At 36.7% G+C, this 20349-nt stretch overlaps 1 protein-coding gene across 5 annotated transcripts in view; it reads right to left on the bottom strand.

The window, feature by feature from the left end:
- LOC128696401 (protein turtle-like) overlaps positions 1–20349 on the bottom strand; it is a 1392149-nt gene that overhangs the window by 125594 nt on the left and 1246206 nt on the right. For all 5 annotated transcript variants that reach the window (XM_070092535.1, XM_070092536.1, XM_070092538.1 and 2 more), the window contains one exon: positions 8208–8319. In XM_070092535.1, coding sequence (XP_069948636.1) covers positions 8208–8319 — 112 coding nt within the window. The remainder of the gene's footprint in view (positions 1–8207; positions 8320–20349) is intronic.

Here is a 20349-nt window from a genome sequence, read left to right as displayed (position 1 = left end):
TAACCTCAAGATTATTAATTAGGGAATCTTTGTTGGCAAGAACCAAGTCAAGCAGATTGTTTCCTCTAGTTGGTTCTGTCACAACCTGTTCTAAAAAGCAATCCTGAACCGTATCAAGAAAGTCACTAGACTCAAGATTTCCTGTCATATTGTTCCAATCAATTTGTCTAAAGTTAAAATCTCCCATTATCACAACATTTTCATATCTAGATGCCTTATGAATTTCGTCCCATAACAGCTTACTGCACTCTCTATCAAGGTTTGGGGGCCTATAAATCACACCCAAAATTAATTTGTCATGTCCCTCGAGAAACTGTAGCCAAACCGATTCTGTGTTCGATGTTTCTAATCTTATATCATGTCTAAGACAACAAATTAAATTTTCTCTGACATACATCGCCACACCACCACCCTTCCTGTTAACCCTATCAGTGTATGTTGCATTCAGAAGGCATTTCTCTATCTTTCAGGTTGAACCAGGTCTCTGTTATACCAATAATATCTATATTACCTACACTTGCAAGTAATTTTAGCTCATCTATCTTATTTCTTAGACTCCTACTATTTGTATAGTAAACCTTTAGGGAGCTAGTCACTCATTGCCCTCTACTATCTCTCTTTGTTTGTTGATCAATTGATTTGCCATTACTAGCAACTTTATTTTGAATATTGTCTTTTAAACATATCCCTGAGGTATCCCGGTAATAACTGTTGTTTTTAACCCTAATGCTGCAGCCTGATTGTTTCCCACAAACACCCATACCTCTATAATCTATCAGTTTAAATTCCTAGACAAGTCATCAATTACCCTCTCAATTGAATTGGCTAATGCAACCACTCCATCCCCAGAGAGATGAACCCCATCCCTTGCATACATATCACATTTGCCAAAGAAAAGGTCCCAGTTATCAATGAATAGGATTGCAAGTTCCTTGCAGTACCTGTCTAGCCAGCGATTTATACCAATTGCCCTAGACATCCATTCATTGCCCACTCCCTTTCTAGGCAAGATGCTACATATGACTGGGATCCCTCCCTTAGACCTAACTACAGTGGACCCCCGCATGACGATTACCTCCGAATGCGACCAATTATGTAAGTGTATTTATGTAAGTGCGTTTGTACGTGTATGTTTGGGGGTCTGAAATGGACTAATCTACTTCACAATATTCCTTATGGGAATAAATTCAGTCAGTACTGGCACCTGAACATACTTATGGAGTGAAAAAATATCGTTAACCGGGGGTCCACTGTACTTCTATGGCTGACCTGTACTTATCCAGCAGCTCCTCTCTCCTGCCCATCCCAATGTCATTACCCCCAGCACTAAGACAGATAATGGGCTTGTTCCCATTATCTGCCATAATATTATCTAACCTGCTGACTATGTCGCCAACACCAGCTCCAGGAAGACACACACTCTGTCTGAACTTTCTGTCTGTTACAAAATGCACGGTCCATATATCTTACCTGAGAATCGCCTACTATTAAAATATTCTTACCTTGATTAGCAGGGGAATCAGTGGTACCTTCAACCTCACTAACCACTGAAGTACACTCGTCTTGGAGAACAGAGAATCGATTCCTACCTTCACATCTTCATTATTAACTCTCTTCATCTTCCTTCTTCCTGAACTGTGTACTGTGAACCACTTGCCACTTAAAGCAGCTGCCACTCTCACTGCTGGTGACCATTCCTACCTTACCAGCTAAATCCTTCTCACACTCCCAAACTCATCTATGTGAAGCTTCAGCTTCCTATTTTCCTCCTGAAGAAGTAGAATCTCCTTCTTCAACACATGAACCTGAGATTCTAAAGCACTACAACAAGCCATGGTATGGATAACAGCCCACGCTAACTCCCAAGAGCTTGGCAGGAATGACTGCACTTGACCACTGACCTCAGCTACTTTGAGCTCAATTTCAAGGTACTTTTCGTCATGAAAGCAATCAAAATCATGTCTATTTCTGTAATATATCTTCCATTCTATCAAATGAGTCCAAAAAAAATGAGAATACAATCATAAAAACCATACGAAAATATACTGGAAAGAGGCGGCTAATGGCTGAGAAGTGAACTCCCTTATTTATCGTCCATCTTTTTTATTTTTGTTGTATGTTAAGAAGCATCTTTCCACCATACATTGCCCAAGTTTCAATAAGATAGCCCAACAAACAACCGAGAGAAAAAAAATATTTACCAAAAATCATATATGGCAAGCCCAAGCCAGGTACTGGAAATATGTCACTTTGTCTGACTTTTCTGGGTTATCCTAGGTTCTCTATACATACACTGCTATATATGATAATCTATGTAACTGTAATTGTGTATACCTGAATAAACTTATTTACTTCTAGTCTGTCAACTGAGTACAAGAAACTGCCAATTCACTTATTTCAACTACCCATTAAAGTGGTCAGAAATTGGCAATTTGGCCAATTTCACAAAAAATTCAACAGATGTCAATTTCAAAACAGGGTCCAGAATAAACAATGTAGACATACCTGGCACTAAAATAACATTTTCTCTGTTCATTAGTCATGGCTACAGGCCCCTTATATTACTCTTGCTTACCATTTGGAATTTTTATTCACAAAAAAATAGATTTACTGTTATACAGACTGCTGCATTATTGTAATAATTGTATAAATAATGTCAACCCATTCTTGACTCCGTATTGGAATTTGGACTGGCAGGTGGAAAGGTATTGGACGGTGATGTCATTTGTTTACTCTTGAGCTTCGCTAAAGAATAGGACATTTTCGCTACTGTGAGCGCAATTTCAGGTACTTTTCATCATGAAAGCAATCAAAATCATATCTATTTCTGTAACATATCTTTCATTCTATCAAATGAGAATATAACCATAAAAACCATACAAAAATATACTGCTAAGCGGCTGCTAATGGCTGAGAAGTGAACTCCGCTATTTATGGTCTGATTTCTTTCATTTTTGGTGTACGTTAAAAAGTATCTTTCCATCATACATTGCCCAAGTTTCAATAAGATAACCCAACAAACAACTGAGAAAATATAATAATAATAATAATAATAGTAATAATAATAATAATAATAATAATAATAATAATAATAATAATATCTTTATTTACTACATGTGCATGTACAAGATATACAGGCCTAACTGGCATCAGTGACATACTACTATATAGAAAGCCACTTGTTATGCAGAGTATTTCAAGAAAATTTGGTCAGTGTCCCAGGATAACACCCACACTAGTCGGCTAACACTAAGGTACCGTACCATTTACTGATGGGTAAACATAGACAGCAGGTGTAAAGAAACATGCCTAATGTTTCTACCCTGTCTGGGAATCAAATACAGTGGACCCCCGGTTAACTATATTTTTTCACTCCAGAAGTATGTTCAGGTGCCAGTACTGACCGAATTTGTTCCCATAAGGAATATTGTGAAGTAGATTAGTCCATTTCAGACCCCCAAACATACACGTACAAATGCACTTACATAAATACACTTACATAATTGGTCGCATTTGGAGGTGATCGTTATGTGGGGGTCCACTGTATTTACCAAAAATCATATATAGGCTAACCCAAGATAAGTACTAGAAATAAGCCACGTTGACTTTTTTGGGTTATCCTAGGTTTTCTACATATATGCTGCTATGTGTGATAATCTATATAGAGAAAATAACTTTTTTGTTTCAGGTTTATGGTGCAGTACGAGTGTATATCACAGTTAGCCCTGTGCTACACTCCGTTTTCTCTAATATAAGCCCCCAAGACAGGGATAGGAGAATGGTATTTGTATACCATATCCTCTTCATACCTCCGTCGAACTGCTTGGTATTATGCCAAATATTATTTATTCTGGAGTATTTAACATGTTTTATGTTATTTATATTGTTTATTATGTCATATTAGATCAATTATGATAGGCAAATAAGCTGTAGTGTTGATATTAGCGTAATAATGAAGCATATTCTGCATCATGAGACTGAGCTCATGGCAACCAACAGTGGCTTCAAAGCCACCTTATCTTTAATGGATAATGTACTGTGTTGGTGCTTTACATAATGAGAAGCATTACTTGTATTCATTGGAACCATGGCTAGAGCTAAAAGTAAGCAGGTTATAACAATAAATGGAGAAAAAGAAATTGGAATGACTTATGCAGCAAGCAGCGCCACCAAACAGTACCAGCAGGTTGGTGTGGCGACCCTGGAAATTTGCCGAATAACTGAAGGAACCGAATAACTGATTACCGGATTTGTGATGGCAGACCTGTATTATATATTTACAAATGTACAGCCACTCGACATGTTACTTGAGGTGAATGACAAAGCGCTTTGTCTTGGAAACTGCGGAGTCACTAGATAGCTTGCGTCGTCACTCACTCACCTTGGCTGGTGTCTGGTGGCATCAACACCTACTGACCATATGGTACATGGTATCATATGTTACAGGGTACCGTATGGTACATTGTACTATATGGTAGAGGGTACCATATGGTACAGGATACCATATGGTGCAGGGTACCATATGGTGCAGGGTACCATATGGTGCAGGGTACCATATGGTGCAGGGTACCATATGGTGCAGGGTACCATATGGTACAGGGTACTACAGGAGGGCCCCGCTTTACGGCGTTCCGCTTTACGGCGTTCCGCTAATACGGACATTTCAAATTATGACCAAAACTCACTATACGGCTCCCCCCACCTGACTTTCTAATACGGTCACCGTGCCCCACCCTGTTTGTTTACATTCTCCATGAGCTCAGTAAGCACTAAGTCTCTCCATTTTGTCTGGAAACTCCAAAATTTCAAATGTTTTTAAAAGTTATTTCATATTTTATATATACTCTGATAATTATACTTATGTATACCTGTACCTAAATAAACTTACATACATCAAGTCATTTAAATGTCGTATATTACGTTAATATACACATTTTCATTAATCCATCCATGATATTTTTTTCAAAATTATATAATAAACACGATGCATAACATATAAATAAGATAAATACACCCCACAGTAGAATAAATAAACATAAATGTGAGCTGTGTAGCAGACGACTTCCACAAGTGGTGATAATAACAATACTGAGTCTCATTAAATGTCGTATATTACGGTAATATACACATTTTCATTAATCCAGCCATGATATTTTTTTCAAAATTATATAATAAACACGATACATAACATAAAAAGATGATAAATACACCCCACAATAGAATAAATAAACATAAATATAAGATGTGGGAGCCTGGTTTGTTTACTCTGTGCCTGGCCTGTCACCTCTCATGTATTCATTCTTTCTCTCTCTCATTTATTCGTTTTATCTCATTTACTTACTCCTGACCCTACATTAAGACTACAAATATTTTAAGGTAAGTAATGAGTGAACTGTATATACATTTTATCGCTCTGGGATGCTTAAATATCATAGAATAGTATGTGTGGGTGGGGTGGCCTGGTGAAATAGCCTGCCTATTACAATACATACCACACTTGATTTCTTACAATAAATACTACTTGTCTCACCCTAGATTAAGACTATAAATATTTTAAGGTAAGTAATGAGTGCACTATGTGTGTATTGTACCTTTTTATTGTTTTTTGATGCCTGGTTCTATTGCTAACTTAATATATGTTAGTGTAAACTTGTTATCTAGTGTTTGTATGCATTTATAAGTGGAAAAAAAGGGTGTTCCACTTTACGGCGATTTCCGCTTTACGGCGGTAGCCTGGAACCTAACCCGCCGTATAAGTGGGGCCTTCCTGTATATGGTACAGGACACCATATGGTATAGATACAGGGATCCCTATGGAAATAATTCACCCTGACTTTTCTGGGTTATCCTAGGATTTTATGCATATGCTGCAATGTATGATAATCTATGTAACTGTACGTATTTGTGTACACCTGAATAAACTTACTCAAGCACATGTGGCATCGTAAGTTTATTTAGGAATACACAAATAAAATTACATAGATTTTCATACATAGCAGCATATGTTTGGAGAACCTAGGATAACCAAAAAATGTCAGACTTATTTCCATTAGCGTCCCTGTACCCTGTACCATGTGGTACAATGTACTATATGGTATATTGTACCATATGGTACCATTGTAGGTAAATGTATATTTTATGTAAAAATATTATTTTGCTTTAATACTTTTGGGTGTCTGGAACAGATTAACTGGATTTACATTATTTCTTATAGGGAAAATGGTTTCCTAAATCATCAATTTCGGTATTAGTCACACTCTCTGGAACGGATTAATTACGAAAAACAAGGGTCCACTGTATTCTACTTCTCAATTTTTCACTTTATCAAATGCATTTATTTGTGGCCTATGCTCATTTTATGTAGGTGTGGCAGATTCATTTGTGTAAGGTACAATTTTGTCAACAGTGTCGATTTTTCATTATGACTGGTTGGGAAGATACAGAATTTGCTTTTTCTATTAATTTCTTCTTTGATTGCTTTTTTTGGATTAAATACATTGAAATACTCACTGTGACATGCTCTACACAACTAGCAGCAGGTGTATACACATCCTGCTTAATGATAGTCACTGACTGGTATGAGATCATACCTAGTGGGAAAGGTTGTTTGGTGGATGAAGGTTTGAGATTTTCTTGGTTGTTAGTTGGAATTATGTTCTGCAAATGTTCAATAAGAGGGAGCCGACTGTATTTGGGAGACAATGCACTTTATAGTAGCTAACCCTTTCACTGTCGAGACCCCGGCTCACAAACTTGCTCTCAGTGTCAAAGAATTTAAAAAAAAAAAAAAAAAATCTTAGGAAATGATAGAAAAATCTTTTTCCAAAAGCACAAAATTTGAGGGAAAACTTATGGAATTACGTTCTCGTAAAGTTGGTCTTGGCAAAATATGCGCATCGGCGATTTAGCCCAATTTGAGCCCTATTTTTAGCCAATTCCATTGTTCCAGTCGACTAAACTCAGTTACTTTGCTAGAACTCCATTTGTTCTATCGACTGCATACAAGAAATCGCCCACTTACTGATTGCAACTACCCAATAAAGTGGTCAGAAATTGGCAATTTGGGCAATTTCACACAAATTTCAAAAGAGGCCAATTTCAAAAGAGGGTCCAGTATAAACAATGCAGACATTCCTGGCACTAAAATAACACCTTTCTCTGTTCATTAGTCATGTCTCCAGGCCCCTCTTATATTACTCTTGCTTTCCATTTTGAATTTTTATTCACACAATAAATAGATTTACTGCTATGCAGACTACTGCATAGTTGTAATAATTGTATAAATAATGTCAACCCATTCGTGACTGCATGTCAGACTAGCTAGTTGGAGATGTATTGGAAGGTGACATCATTTGTTTACTATCAAACATTGGCAAAAATCAAACATATCTGCTATTTTGAGCTCAATTTCAAGGTAGTTTTCATTGTGAAACCAATCAAATCATCTGTATTTCAGTAATATATCTTCCATTCTATCCAATGAGACCAAGGAAATACGAATACAACCATAAATACCATATGAAACCAAAAACATGGTCTGATTTTTTATTATTATTATGCACCGCATGCTGCAGGATTTTTTTATACTATGCACAATGACCATGCAGGCCCATTCTCTCACATGCAGGTCTACCCGCTTTCTCCCGCTAGATTTGAAGCTGCTAGAATTCTGGGGTATTAATACTGCACCAACACTGGCTTGTAAGCCGTACTAATATGACACCGACAGTGAAAGGGTTAATGACGGTATTAATGGATCAACATTACAAACAGAAATCTCCTGGTCTCTATGAGTTCTGGAAACCAGTGAACCACTATAATAAAAAAAACCACTATACTAATTATTATACTTAGTTCAGGCTTAGCACTTCTTTTTGATTATAATAATAATACTAAAATATACTTAGTTCAAATTAATGAGCATATATGACTTGTTTATCAATACTGCAAGAAAAACAGTTTATTAAAAAGTATATTTCTCAGTTATCTGTTCATTTTGAAAAGTGAATACTTTTCATATTTAACCTTTTTTTCCAGGAATACATCCCATGAGCAAAGAATCACCTTGAGAATGAGAAAATATATGAGAAGATTACAACTAGAGATAAGCATCTGGCATCACAACCTGTGAGTCACACCCCAGTAACACTTCAAGTTAATACAGTATAGCAGTGTACAGTACATGTAACAACAACTATATGATTTACCTTTCTCCTGCTTCCTCCTCTTGTGTTTGTTACATATTTTAACTGTGCAAACGGATAATATGATAGCCACTATGAAGAAGAGTATTCCACCTACTAGAGCTGCAGTTATTGCCTGAAACCAGAGAGCATTGTTACAATTAATAAGATATAATTACATTCAAACAATTATATAATACTGAAAATTATTCATGGTAATAATTTATAACATTTATAAAAAAATTTAGCATCAACCATCTCCCACCAAGGTAGGGTGACCTGAAAAAGGGAAAACACATTTGCTGTCATTCATTTAAGCACTGTCTTGCCAGAAGTGTGCTGACAACACAATTCAGATGATGCACTGAATTACAACATTTCCACCCCTCCTTCAGAGTGCAGACACTGTACTTCCCACCTACAGGACTCAAGTCTAACTGGTTTTCCCTGAAAGACTTTGGAGTTTTATTTATTTTCTTAAGTACAAAGGCCATACCCACCTTTTGGCATTTGCAAAAGATAAATGCCCAGTTTTCTGTTTGATGCATAATATTACTGACATATAAAAATAAGATAAAGATGTTTATTTTGACAAATTACCAAATAATACCAAAGCTTATAAATTACCTAAAAATTACATATAAATTTACATTGTCAAGAAAGCATAAGAGGATGAGTTCCAACTGCTGTAGTGGGTAAATACAGTAGCACCGCTTTACGGCATTTCGCTAATACAGTGATGTCAAATTATGACCAAAATTTGCTATACGGCTAGCGGTCTTTCAAATACGGCATGTCCCACCCAGTTTGTTTACATTTTCCGTGACCACATTTATTATGTCTGAAAACTTTCCAAAATTTCAATTGTTTTACAGTTATTGCATATTTTATATATACTCTGATAATTATACTTATGTGTACCTGTACTTAAGTATACTTGCACACTGCTGGTGTGCAGGTACACATTAAAATCCCTAAGAGCCTCTATACTCATGATGCCAATAGTACGTAATAATCATCACTCTTGGGCACATTAAATGTCTTATTTTACATTAATAAAGACATTTTCATTAATCCATCTATGATATTTTCCTCAAAATTATATAAGAAACACGTTACATAGCATATAAACATGATACATACACTCGCAGAATAAAAATTGACGTAAATATGACATTTGTTTACAAAGCAGCTGTGTAGGTAGTGTCGGAAGAATTATGTTTTCTCTAGTCAAACACTGGGGGATACCTGTAAAAAAATATTCCTTTTGTATGCCTTCACTCTATATATAGTAATTCACGACCCTTGTGGGTTTAGCACTTTTTTATTATGATAATGATAATAATATCTTCATTCACTCTAAAAATGGTATGTTGCATGAGAATGGGAGTGTTGCTGTTTGTTTATTCTGAACTAACTTGTACACAATGTAAGAGTATTTGTATTGTGAGATAATTATTATTATAACAAAAAAAAAATATTGTGAGGTAAAAGTTTTACAAGCTGTTACAAATGTACGTGAATGAACTAAAAGCAGACACATATTAATACACATTTATTTTGCCTGACAAAGTGATTGCCCATTACAGGTCTCCCTCAACATTCGCGTTTTCAACTTTCGCAGGCTTCACACATTCGCAAATTCCCAGCCGCCAAATCATATTTAAGTTTCCCGCCACCTGCGAGTCCCTACTACCCTCCCTCCGACCCCGTAACTGGCAGCCAGCCCTCCCACCACTCAGTGTGGCGAGTGTTTTGTTTGTTCATTATATGCTATTAAACTACAGTATAAATAATGTAAACACATTCATGACTGCATATTGGAATGGCTATTTGGACAGGTATTGGATGGTGACATCACGTGTTTACTCTTGAACACAGCAAAGAATCAAACATTTCTGCTACTGCTAATAATAACAATAGTAATAATAATAATAATAATAATAATAATAATAATAATAAATGCGATAGAATTGAAGAAGGAAATTGTACAAAAATATGAGGGAGAGGTTGACACATGGTCAGTGTGGCTTTGTTTATGCTGGAGTGAACATTAGTCTCCCTGCTCTTCCAAACATTTCACAATAATTCATTGTGTTTGGTGCTTGTAGAATGAGTGTGACTGGAGTGGTTGAGGAAGCGGTTGAGGCAGTGGGTGAGGCAGTGGTTGAGGCAGTGGTATTTAGTAACATACATGTTAATAATAATAATAATAATAAATGTTAATATTATGTATTATTAGTATTTATAACATGTTATTAAATACCACTGCCTCAACTGCTGCCTCCACCATTGCCTCCACCATTGCCTCAACCGCTGCCTCAACCAGTGCCTCAACTGCTGCCTCACCCACTGCTTCAACCGCTGCCTCACCCACTGCTTCAACCGCTGCCTCGCCCACTGTCTCAACCGCTTCCTTAACCACTCCAGTCACACTCAATCTACAAGCACCAAACACAATGAATTATTGTGAAATGTTTGGAAGAGCAGGGAGACTAATGTTCACTCCAGCATTAACAAAGCCACACTGACCATGTGTCAACCACTCCCTCGTATTTTTGTACAATTTCCTTCTTCAATTCTATCACATTTATTATTATTACTATTGTTATTATTAGCAGTAGCAGAAATGTTTGATTCTTTGCTGTGTTCAAGAGCAAACACATGATGTCACCATCCAATACCTGTCCAAATAGCCATTCCAATATGCAGTCATGAATGTGTTTACATTATTTATACTGTAGTTTAATAGTAAATAATGAACAAACAAAACACTCGCCACACTGAGTGGTGGGAGGGCTGGCTGCCAGTTGCAGGGTCGGAGGGAGGGTAGTAGGGACTCGCAGTGGTTGAGGAAGTGGTGGAGGCAGTGGTATTTAATAACATACATGTTATTAAACCATAACATGTATATATTTAGTACAATTTACGACATTTTCATGTATTTTATGATTGTTCATGTCAACAAGTTAAGGAAGCAGTGTTGTATTATATTTCCCCACAATATTTTGGGGCACCAAATATTTGCGATTTTTCAATATTCGCAAGTATCTTGATCCCCTAACCCTCACGAATGTTGAAGGAGACCTGTACTTGTTCAATTTGTGTTCTTACATTGTCTGAACTCTGTATCTCGTTCTCTCTCTCATTTACTCTTTCGTTAACTAGTTGGCTCTCACTGATCATGGCATCTAAGCTTAGCTGCGATAAAAAGAGGAGTCGTAAGCCTCTTGCTTGAAGAGCCAAGCTAGAGGATGATGGTGTGTCATTCTGATTTTAATCAATAAACACCCTGCCACTTACCTCTCACACATTAATATTAATATTTTAAGGTAAGTAATATGTGTACTCTGTGTGTATCTTACCTTTTATTGCCTATTTCTATTGCTAACTAAATATAAGTAAGTGTAAACTTGTTGTTTGGCATTTATTGCATATTTTATGTGCTCTGATAATAATACTTGTGGACCTGTGTGGTAGCCAGGCAGAGGGATAACATTACGTCTTCTCTAGTCAGGCACCAGAGAAAACGTGTATGAATCTGCGCTTGGCCCAGCCACTCCCCACTCTCCTTTTGTTTACAATTTTCGGCATGAATTATTCATTACTTTTCCCTTTGTTTATGATGGCATCTAAAGGTAGTTGTTTGAAATAATTAAATTCAGTGAACAAGGTATGTTGATGCTAATAATATGGCTCTGGGCCACAATGTAGGTAGCTGGCAGGTGTAGCCCAGGCAGGCTACACCTACCAGCTACTTACACTGACTTCCTACAAATAAATACTACTCACCTCTCTTCCTACATTAAGACTACACATATTTTAAGGTAAACATTGAGAGTACTGTATGTGTATTTTAACTCTCTGGGATGTTTTAAATATCATATATTAAGTATGAGATGGGGAGCCAGGGCTACCTGCACCTGACTTCCTACAAATAAGTACTACTCACCTCTTTCCCTACATTAAGATTACAAATTCTTTAAGATAAGTAATGAATGTACTGTGAATGTATTTTACTTTTTGTGTTTTTAATGCCTAGTTCCATTACTAACTTAATATAATTTAGTGTAAACTTGTTGTCTGGCATTTATATGCATTTATAAATGGAAAAAATGGCGTTCTGCTTTCCGGAGATAGCCTGGAATCTAACCCGCTGTATATAGGAAAGGCTAGACTGACTGTCCAGCCTATCCTACAATCAAAAAAACTATTATGCTGTAAAATAAAATATGTTCCATATATATGACTTTGACATTTTTAACATTTTATATTGAGAAAACAGCCACTGTAGAGCTGAACCTTATAATCTGATGCGCTTTGCAATTGCAAGCTTCATAATTCATAAAATTTTCAATTACACAGTACAATTTTTTTATGCAGGGCATCTTGTGTACACATTTTATTATTTACAAGTTGTTTTGCTGTGACCATTTTTCTATTTGGTGCATAACACCTAAATTGAAAACTATCTAGTGCAGAATTTTGTTGAAAATTTGCTCAGTTATTTTTCCACAGTCAACTCTCTCTTTCTGAACATTCTTTCTAATTTATTTAGCCAGAGAGAATGGGAGACATTCAAGCTCAAGCCAAGGGAGCAAAAATCCTATTCCTTGAATCAAGAGTCCCTCATCAACATTCTTTCCAATAAATGTTAATATTATCCTGATTAGAGCAGTATGCAAGGAGATTTGATCTGACACACAAAGTGAACCCAAATCAAGAAAAAATAATGTTGATATAATTTTTGCATAACTCTTGTGTTCCAGATTCACAAGACCTCTTTGGAATGTAACCCCTCATGAATTTGGGGTTTTGATGGAACAAGAAATTTGCTGCTGGCAAATGTAAGTGTGTTTTGTCTCTTGGGAAACAAGCTAAGAATATATTTTGCCTACTGAGTGGCACACACTCTAGAAATATTAGTTTATAATGATGAATAAGACACATGTGGCAACACCTGTGTGTTTTTACTGAGAGACATTTGCTACACCTAGGATTTCATGAATGCAGTATGGAGACATGAGAGCTGAGCCTGATAAAGTGGAGCCAATAGAAGGAGAGGAGTGATGCAGCAGTAGGAGACATGGTCACATGTCTCCAACTGCTGCATAAGGTGGGCCAGAGATTTATCAATGAATTTGTGGAGACATTCTCTAATTTCCTTACAATGAAGGTGGTAGTCAGTCTAGTAGTGGAGCCATTAGAAGGTGTGGAGCAATGCTGTACAGTAGAGCCCCACTCATACAGCAGGCTAGGTTCTGAACTGCTGCCAGAAAGTGGACATTGCCAGAAAGCAAAACACCATTTATTTCCACTTATAAATGCATATAAATGCCAGATAAAAAGTTTACACTAACATATATTAAGTTAGCAATAGAACTAGGCATTAAAAGAAATAAAAAGTAAAATACATACACACAGTACACCCATTACTTACCTTAAAGTATTTGATCTTAATGTAGGGTGAGAGGTGAGTCGTATTTATTTGTAGGAAGTCAGGTGTGGGAGGTATGGTAGCCAGCCAGGTCAGTCCACTCCTCACCACCCACAGGTAATATACTACAACATTTAACCCTTTCAGGGTTTTCGATGTACTAGTACGGCTTACACACCAGGGTTATTGACGTACTAGAACGCCTAAATTCTAGTGCCTTCAAATCTAGCGAGAGAAAGTTGGTAGGCCTACATATGAAAGAATGGGTCTATGTGGTCAGTGTGCGCAGTATAAAAAAAATCCTGCATCACACAGTGCATAATGAGAAAAAAAAAACTTTGACCGTGTTTTTGGATTAAAACAGCGACTTTGCACTGTATTTTCGTATGGTATTTATGGTTGTACATGTATTCTAGTTTTCTTGGTCTCATTTTATAGAATGGAAGACATATTACAGAAATTGAGATGGTTTTGATTGGTTTCACAATGAAAAGTACCTTGAAATTGAGCTCAAAGCAGTAGACATGTTCGATTTTTACCAAAGTTCAAAAGTAAACAAATCATGCCAAGTGTCCAATACACGTCAACTGGTGAGTCTAATATTCATTCACAAGTGCGCTGATATTATTTATACCATTTCTACACTAATGCAGTAGTCTGCATAACAGTAAATCTTCTATTTTTTGTAAGAATAAAAATTCAAAGTGGAAAGCAAAAGAAATATAAGAGGGGCCTGGGGATGTGACTAACGAACAGAGAACTTAGTTATATTAGTGTCAGGAATGTCTGTCTTGTTTATTCTGGACCCTATTTGGATATTGGCATCTTCTGAAATTTGAGTGAAATTGGCAAAATTGCCAATTTCTAACCACTTTATTGGATAGTTGAAATTGGTAAATGGGTGGTTTCTTGAACTCATTCGATAGAAAAAATGGAGTTCTAGTGAAATAAATATGATTTTTTTCAACTAGTTCACAGGAATTGGCCGAAAATAGGGCTCAAAATGGGCGAAATCGCCGATGCATAAACATCGGCGAGACCGCTAACTTCGCGAGAGCATAATTCTGTAAGTTTTCCATCAGATTTCATACTTTTGGTGTCATTATGATTGGGAAAAGATTCTCTATCATTTCATATGAAAAAATAATTTTTTTTTTCTGAAAAATTTTTGACCCTGAGAAAGTTTAGGAGAGGGTCTCTCGACCCTGAAAGGGTTAAAGCATCCCAGAGCAATAAAATACATATACAGTACATTCATTATCTCTTTGACTGTCAAGACCCCTGATCCTGAACTCACTGTGTCAAAAAATATTTGAAAAAAAAAAAAATTATCTTTTTTTACCAAAATCTTAAGAATATTTTTGTGTTCAAAAAAAAAAAAAAATTGTGATCAGAAGTCACCAAGATATAGAGGCATGAAGTTAACAAAGTGAACCACTTATGGCAACATTGGTGACTGCTATTATTTTTACTTTAGTTGTATTTTTTCTTTTATTTTTTAATATTCTAATTTTTCAAGTAACTTTTGTGGCCTGTGAGACCAATTTAGTGCGTAATGTATATACGTATATCCACTCATTGTATGGAACACAATAACCACACAAACATTGTTATCATTATATTGTTGACAAAACCTGTTTACAGAAACCCATGCTGCCTTCCCCACCACCGACGCAGCCTTCCCCACTACCCATGCTGCCTTCCCCACCACCGATGCTGCCTTCTCCAAGACCCACACTGTCTTCCCCACCAACTATGCTGTCTTTCCCACCACCCACATGGAAATAAGTCACTTTGTCTGACTTTTTTGGTGGAAGGTTGATAATCGTCAGGATTTTCAGCACTGTTTCTGATATCCTGGGCATTGCTTTCTGTCACAAACCATGAGATTCATCTTCACTGACACTTCAATCTGTGTTAGAACTGTCACTTAGGAAGGGAAGAGTCCCAATTCACCGGAAAGTGAGGTATTCCTTACCACTAGGCTTGGTGACTAAGGCGTACTGAATTAGCACTCCCACAATGTACTGTGGCCTCCTTGATTTTTTTTATACTGTGCATGCTGACAACGCAGACCCATTCTCTTACGTGTAGGCCTACCAACTTTGTCCCGCTAGATTTGAAGCCGCTAGAATTTTGGTGTATTAATAAGTCACCAACACTGACTCGTAAGATGTATCTATAAGGCACCAATAGGGAAAGGGTTAATTACCTTAAAATATTTGTAGTCTTAACGTAGGGTGAGAGGTGAGTAGTATTTAATTGTGGTAAGTAAGGTGTGGGAAGTATGGTAGCCAGCCAGGGCAGCCCACCCCACCCCACCCACATGTAATATACTATGATATTTAAAGCTCCCCAGAGCGATAAAATACATATACAGTACATCCATTAATTACCTTAAAATATTTGTAGTCTTAATGTAGGGTGAGAGGTGAGTAAATGAGATAAAACAAATAAATGAGAGAGGGAGGGAGGGAGAGGGAGGGAGAGGGAGAGGGAGGGAGAGAGGGAGAGAGGGAGAGAGGGAGGGAGGGAGAGGGGGGAGAGAGAGGGGGGAGAGAGAGAGGGAGTGTGAGAGAGGGAGTGTGAGAGAGGGAGTGTGAGAGAGGGAGTGTGAGAGTGTGAGAGAGAGAGTGTGAGTGTGAGAGAGAGAGAGAGTGTGAGAGTGTGAGAGAGAGTGTGAGAGTGTGAGAGAGAGTGTGAGAGAGAGTGAGTGTGAGAGAGAGTGTGAGAGAGAGTGAGTGTGAGAGTGTGAGAGAGAGTGAGTGTGAGAGAGTGTGAGAGAGTGAGTGTGAGAGAGAGTGTGAGAGTGTGAGAGAGAGTGAGAGTGAGTGTGAGAGTGTGAGAGAGTGTGAGAGAGTGTGTGAGAGAGTGTGAGAGAGTGTGAGAGAGTGTGAGAGAGAGAGTGTGAGAGAGAGAGTGTGAGAGAGTGTGAGAGAGAGAGTGTGAGAGAGAGTGTGAGAGTATGTAAACAAAAAGGCGAACACTTCTTGTTGTGGTTCATACACGTTTGTATTATACCATAGAACAAACACTTTACACTGTGTACAAGTTGTCTCCACGTTGATACAGTAGAATAAATAAAGAGGAACACTCCCATTCTCATGTAACACCATTTTTAGAAGAAATGACACTCTGAGTGAAGGCATATGAAAGGAATAATTTTGTAGTTGCCCCCAACAATATTATAGTGTACATATTTTCTCCGATGTTGCACTAAAGAAAACGTTATTCTTGCCATCACTCCTACAAGTCGCCTAGCTACCACATCTCATATTTATGTTAATTTATTCTACTGTGGGGAGTATTAATCCTGTTTATATATGTAGCGTGTTTCTTATATAATTTTGAAAAAATATCGTAGATGGATTAATGGAAATGTCTATATTAACGTAATATACAGTGGTCCCTCGTTTATCGTATTTAATCCGTTCCTGGAGGTGCTACTATTATCGAAATCTATGATTTTCGAATAAATTTTCCCCATAAGAAATAATGTAAATACAATTAATCCGTTCCTGACACCCAGAAGTATTAAAACAAAAATTTTTTTTACATGAAATATAGATGTAGTACATAAACAATACAATGGGACATGATGAATGAAACATTAACAGCATAACACTTACCTTTATTGGAGATTCTTCTTAGTGTATGGGAGACTGGAGGAGGAGAGAGATTGGATTATTTACAGAGTGGAAGGGGAATCCCCTTCCATCAACACCTCAGGTACCAATTGCTTTTCTGGGGTTACTTCTCTTCTCTGTTTTTTAATTCCACTAAGACCAGCTTGAGAGTCACTGGAGTCCTGTCTCTCAAAATAACTGTCCAGAGAGCTCTGTTTCTGGCATCTCTTTAACCACTTTCATATTGTTCAATGATGTTTTTCTTAAATTCAGTCGTATTTCTCACCTTCTTTACCAAAGGCTTGGCACTAGGAGCTTTCTTTGGAGTCATGGTAGCTTATTTAGTACTTGCAAGCACTAAAATAAATGGAATATTATGAAATATTTCGTAGGAGAAAGTGAGGGGACCGTCACTCACTGGTAAACAATGCCACACTGGCTGGGAAGGGAGGCTGCCCCGGCTCACAGCGTGCGTACACGTCCTGGACGAACTACTATTCTCGAGTCAATCTACGATTAGCGAGCCAATGTTTATATGAAAATATCGCTATGATTTCCGAAATCTACAACTCTCAAGCCCTACGATTATCGAGAGACCACTGTACAACATTTAACCCTTTGACCCCTCTCTGAAACTGTCATTCTATGTCGCTCAATTTTTGAAAAAAAAATATTATTTTTTCTTATGAAATGATAGAGAATCTTTTCCTGATGGTAATGACACCAAAAGTTCGAAATTTGGTCGAAAACTCGTGGAATTATGCTCCCGCGAAGTTAGCGGTCTCTGCGACATATGCGTATCGGCGATTTCGCCGACTTTGAGCCCTATTTTCAGCCAATTCCATTGTTCCAGTTGACAAAACTCATAGCTATTTCTTTAGAACTCCATTTTATCTATCAGCTGAGTACAAGAAACCTCCCATTTACTAATTTGGACTACCCAATATGGTGGTCAGAAATTGGCAATTTGGCCAATTTCACGCAAAATAAAAAAGATGCCAATTTCAAAATAGGGTCCAGAATAAACAAGGTAGACATTCGTGGCACTAAAATAACATATGCTCTGTTCATTAGTCACATCTCTAGGCCCCTCTTATATTATTATTGCTTTCTATTTTGATTTTTTATTCATACAAAAAAATACAAAATTTACTGTTATGCAGACGACTGCATTATTGTAAAAATGGTATAAATAATATCAGTGCACTAGTGAAAGAATATTAGACTCCCCAGTTGACATGTATTAGACGTGTGGTGTGATTTATTTACTCTTGAACATTGGTAAAAATCGAACATTTCCGCTACTTTGAGCTCAGTTTCAAGGTCGTTTTCATCGTAAAAGTAATGAAAATCATCTCTATTTCTGTAATATGTTTTCCATTTTATCACCTAAGACCATGAAAACGCGAATACAACGATAAATACTATACGAAAATACACCTCAAAGTCGGCGTTTTATTCCAAAAAAACGATCAGTTTTTTTTTTCTCATTACGCAATGTGTGCTGCAGGATTTTTTTTATGTGGTGCACACTGACCACACAGACCCATTCTCTCACATGTGGGCCTACCAGCTTTCTCCCACTTGATTTGAAGCCGCTAGAATTATTGAGTATATATACGTCAGAAACATTGGCTCGTAAGACGTATTTATACGTCGAAAACAGTCAAAGGGTTAATGCGCCCAAGAGATTATTATTATTAATATGGCGTCTTCAAGAGTAGAGAGAGACTCTTGGTGATTTTAATGTGTACCTGCATGCCAGCACAGTGTGTAACTATATTTAACCATTTGACTGTCACAACTCCAAATCTTGAGGTGTCTTCTGGTGTCAAAAAATATTCGAAAAAAAAAAAAAAAATTCTTATCAAAATGTTGACATTATTTTCTGATTGTTTTAAGCTCCCCCAAAATTTTAGCAATCAGTACTTACTGAGATATAGAGGCGTAAATTTAGCAGAAAATGAGCCGCGTATGGCAAAAGCGGCGAATGTAGCTCACCCGGTAAACTTTGGTTTACTTGCATTTGAAGGTTTCTTGTATTTTCACTATTTTATTTTTTCACATAACTTATGTGGCATGTGAGACCAAAGTATGGTGCAATGTTCATATATACATTCACTGAATTTAACACAATTATAGCAAAAAAGCACTAAGTCTCTCCATTTTGTCTGGAAACTCCAAAATAAATGTTTTTAAAAGTTATTTCATATTTTATATATACTCTGATAATTATACTTATGTATACCTGTACCTAAATAAACTTACATACATCAAGTCATTTAAATGTCGTATATTACGTTAATATACACATTTTCATTAATCCATCCATGATATTTTTTTCAAAATTATATAATAAACACGATGCATAACATATAAATAAGATAAATACACCCCACAGTAGAATAAATAAACATAAATGTGAGCTGTGTAGCAGACGACTTCCACAAGTGGTGATAATAACAATACTGAGTCTCATTAAATGTCGTATATTACGGTAATATACACATTTTCATTAATCCAGCCATGATATTTTTTTCAAAGCTGTGTAGCAGACGACTTCCACAAGTGGTGATAATAACAATACTGAGTCTCATTAAATGTCGTATATTACGTTAATATACACATTTTCATTAATCCAGCCATGATATTTTTTTCAAAATTATATAATAAACACGATACATAACATAAAAAGATGATAAATACACCCCACAATAGAATAAATAAACATAAATATAAGATGTGGGAGCCTGGTTTGTTTACATAACTCTGTTTCTCATGTATTCATTCTTTCTCTCTCTCATTTATTCGTTTTATCTCATTTACTTACTCCTGACCCTACATTAAGACTACAAATATTTTAAGGTAAGTAATGAGTGAACTGTATATACATTTTATCGCTCTGGGATGCTTAAATATCATAGAATAGTATGTGTGGGTGGGGTGGCCTGGTGAAATAGCCTGCCTATTACAATACATACCACACTTGATTTCTTACAATAAATACTACTTGTCTCACCCTAGATTAAGACTATAAATATTTTAAGGTAAGTAATGAGTGCACTATGTGTGTATTGTTTTTTGATGCCTGGTTCTATTGCTA

The sequence above is a fragment of the Cherax quadricarinatus genome, chromosome 39, assembly GCF_038502225.1.
Source record: "Cherax quadricarinatus isolate ZL_2023a chromosome 39, ASM3850222v1, whole genome shotgun sequence".
Lineage (NCBI taxonomy): Eukaryota > Metazoa > Arthropoda > Malacostraca > Decapoda > Parastacidae > Cherax > Cherax quadricarinatus.
Note: the sequence above shows the minus strand (reverse complement) of the source record. Positions and strands in the feature narration are given on the sequence as shown.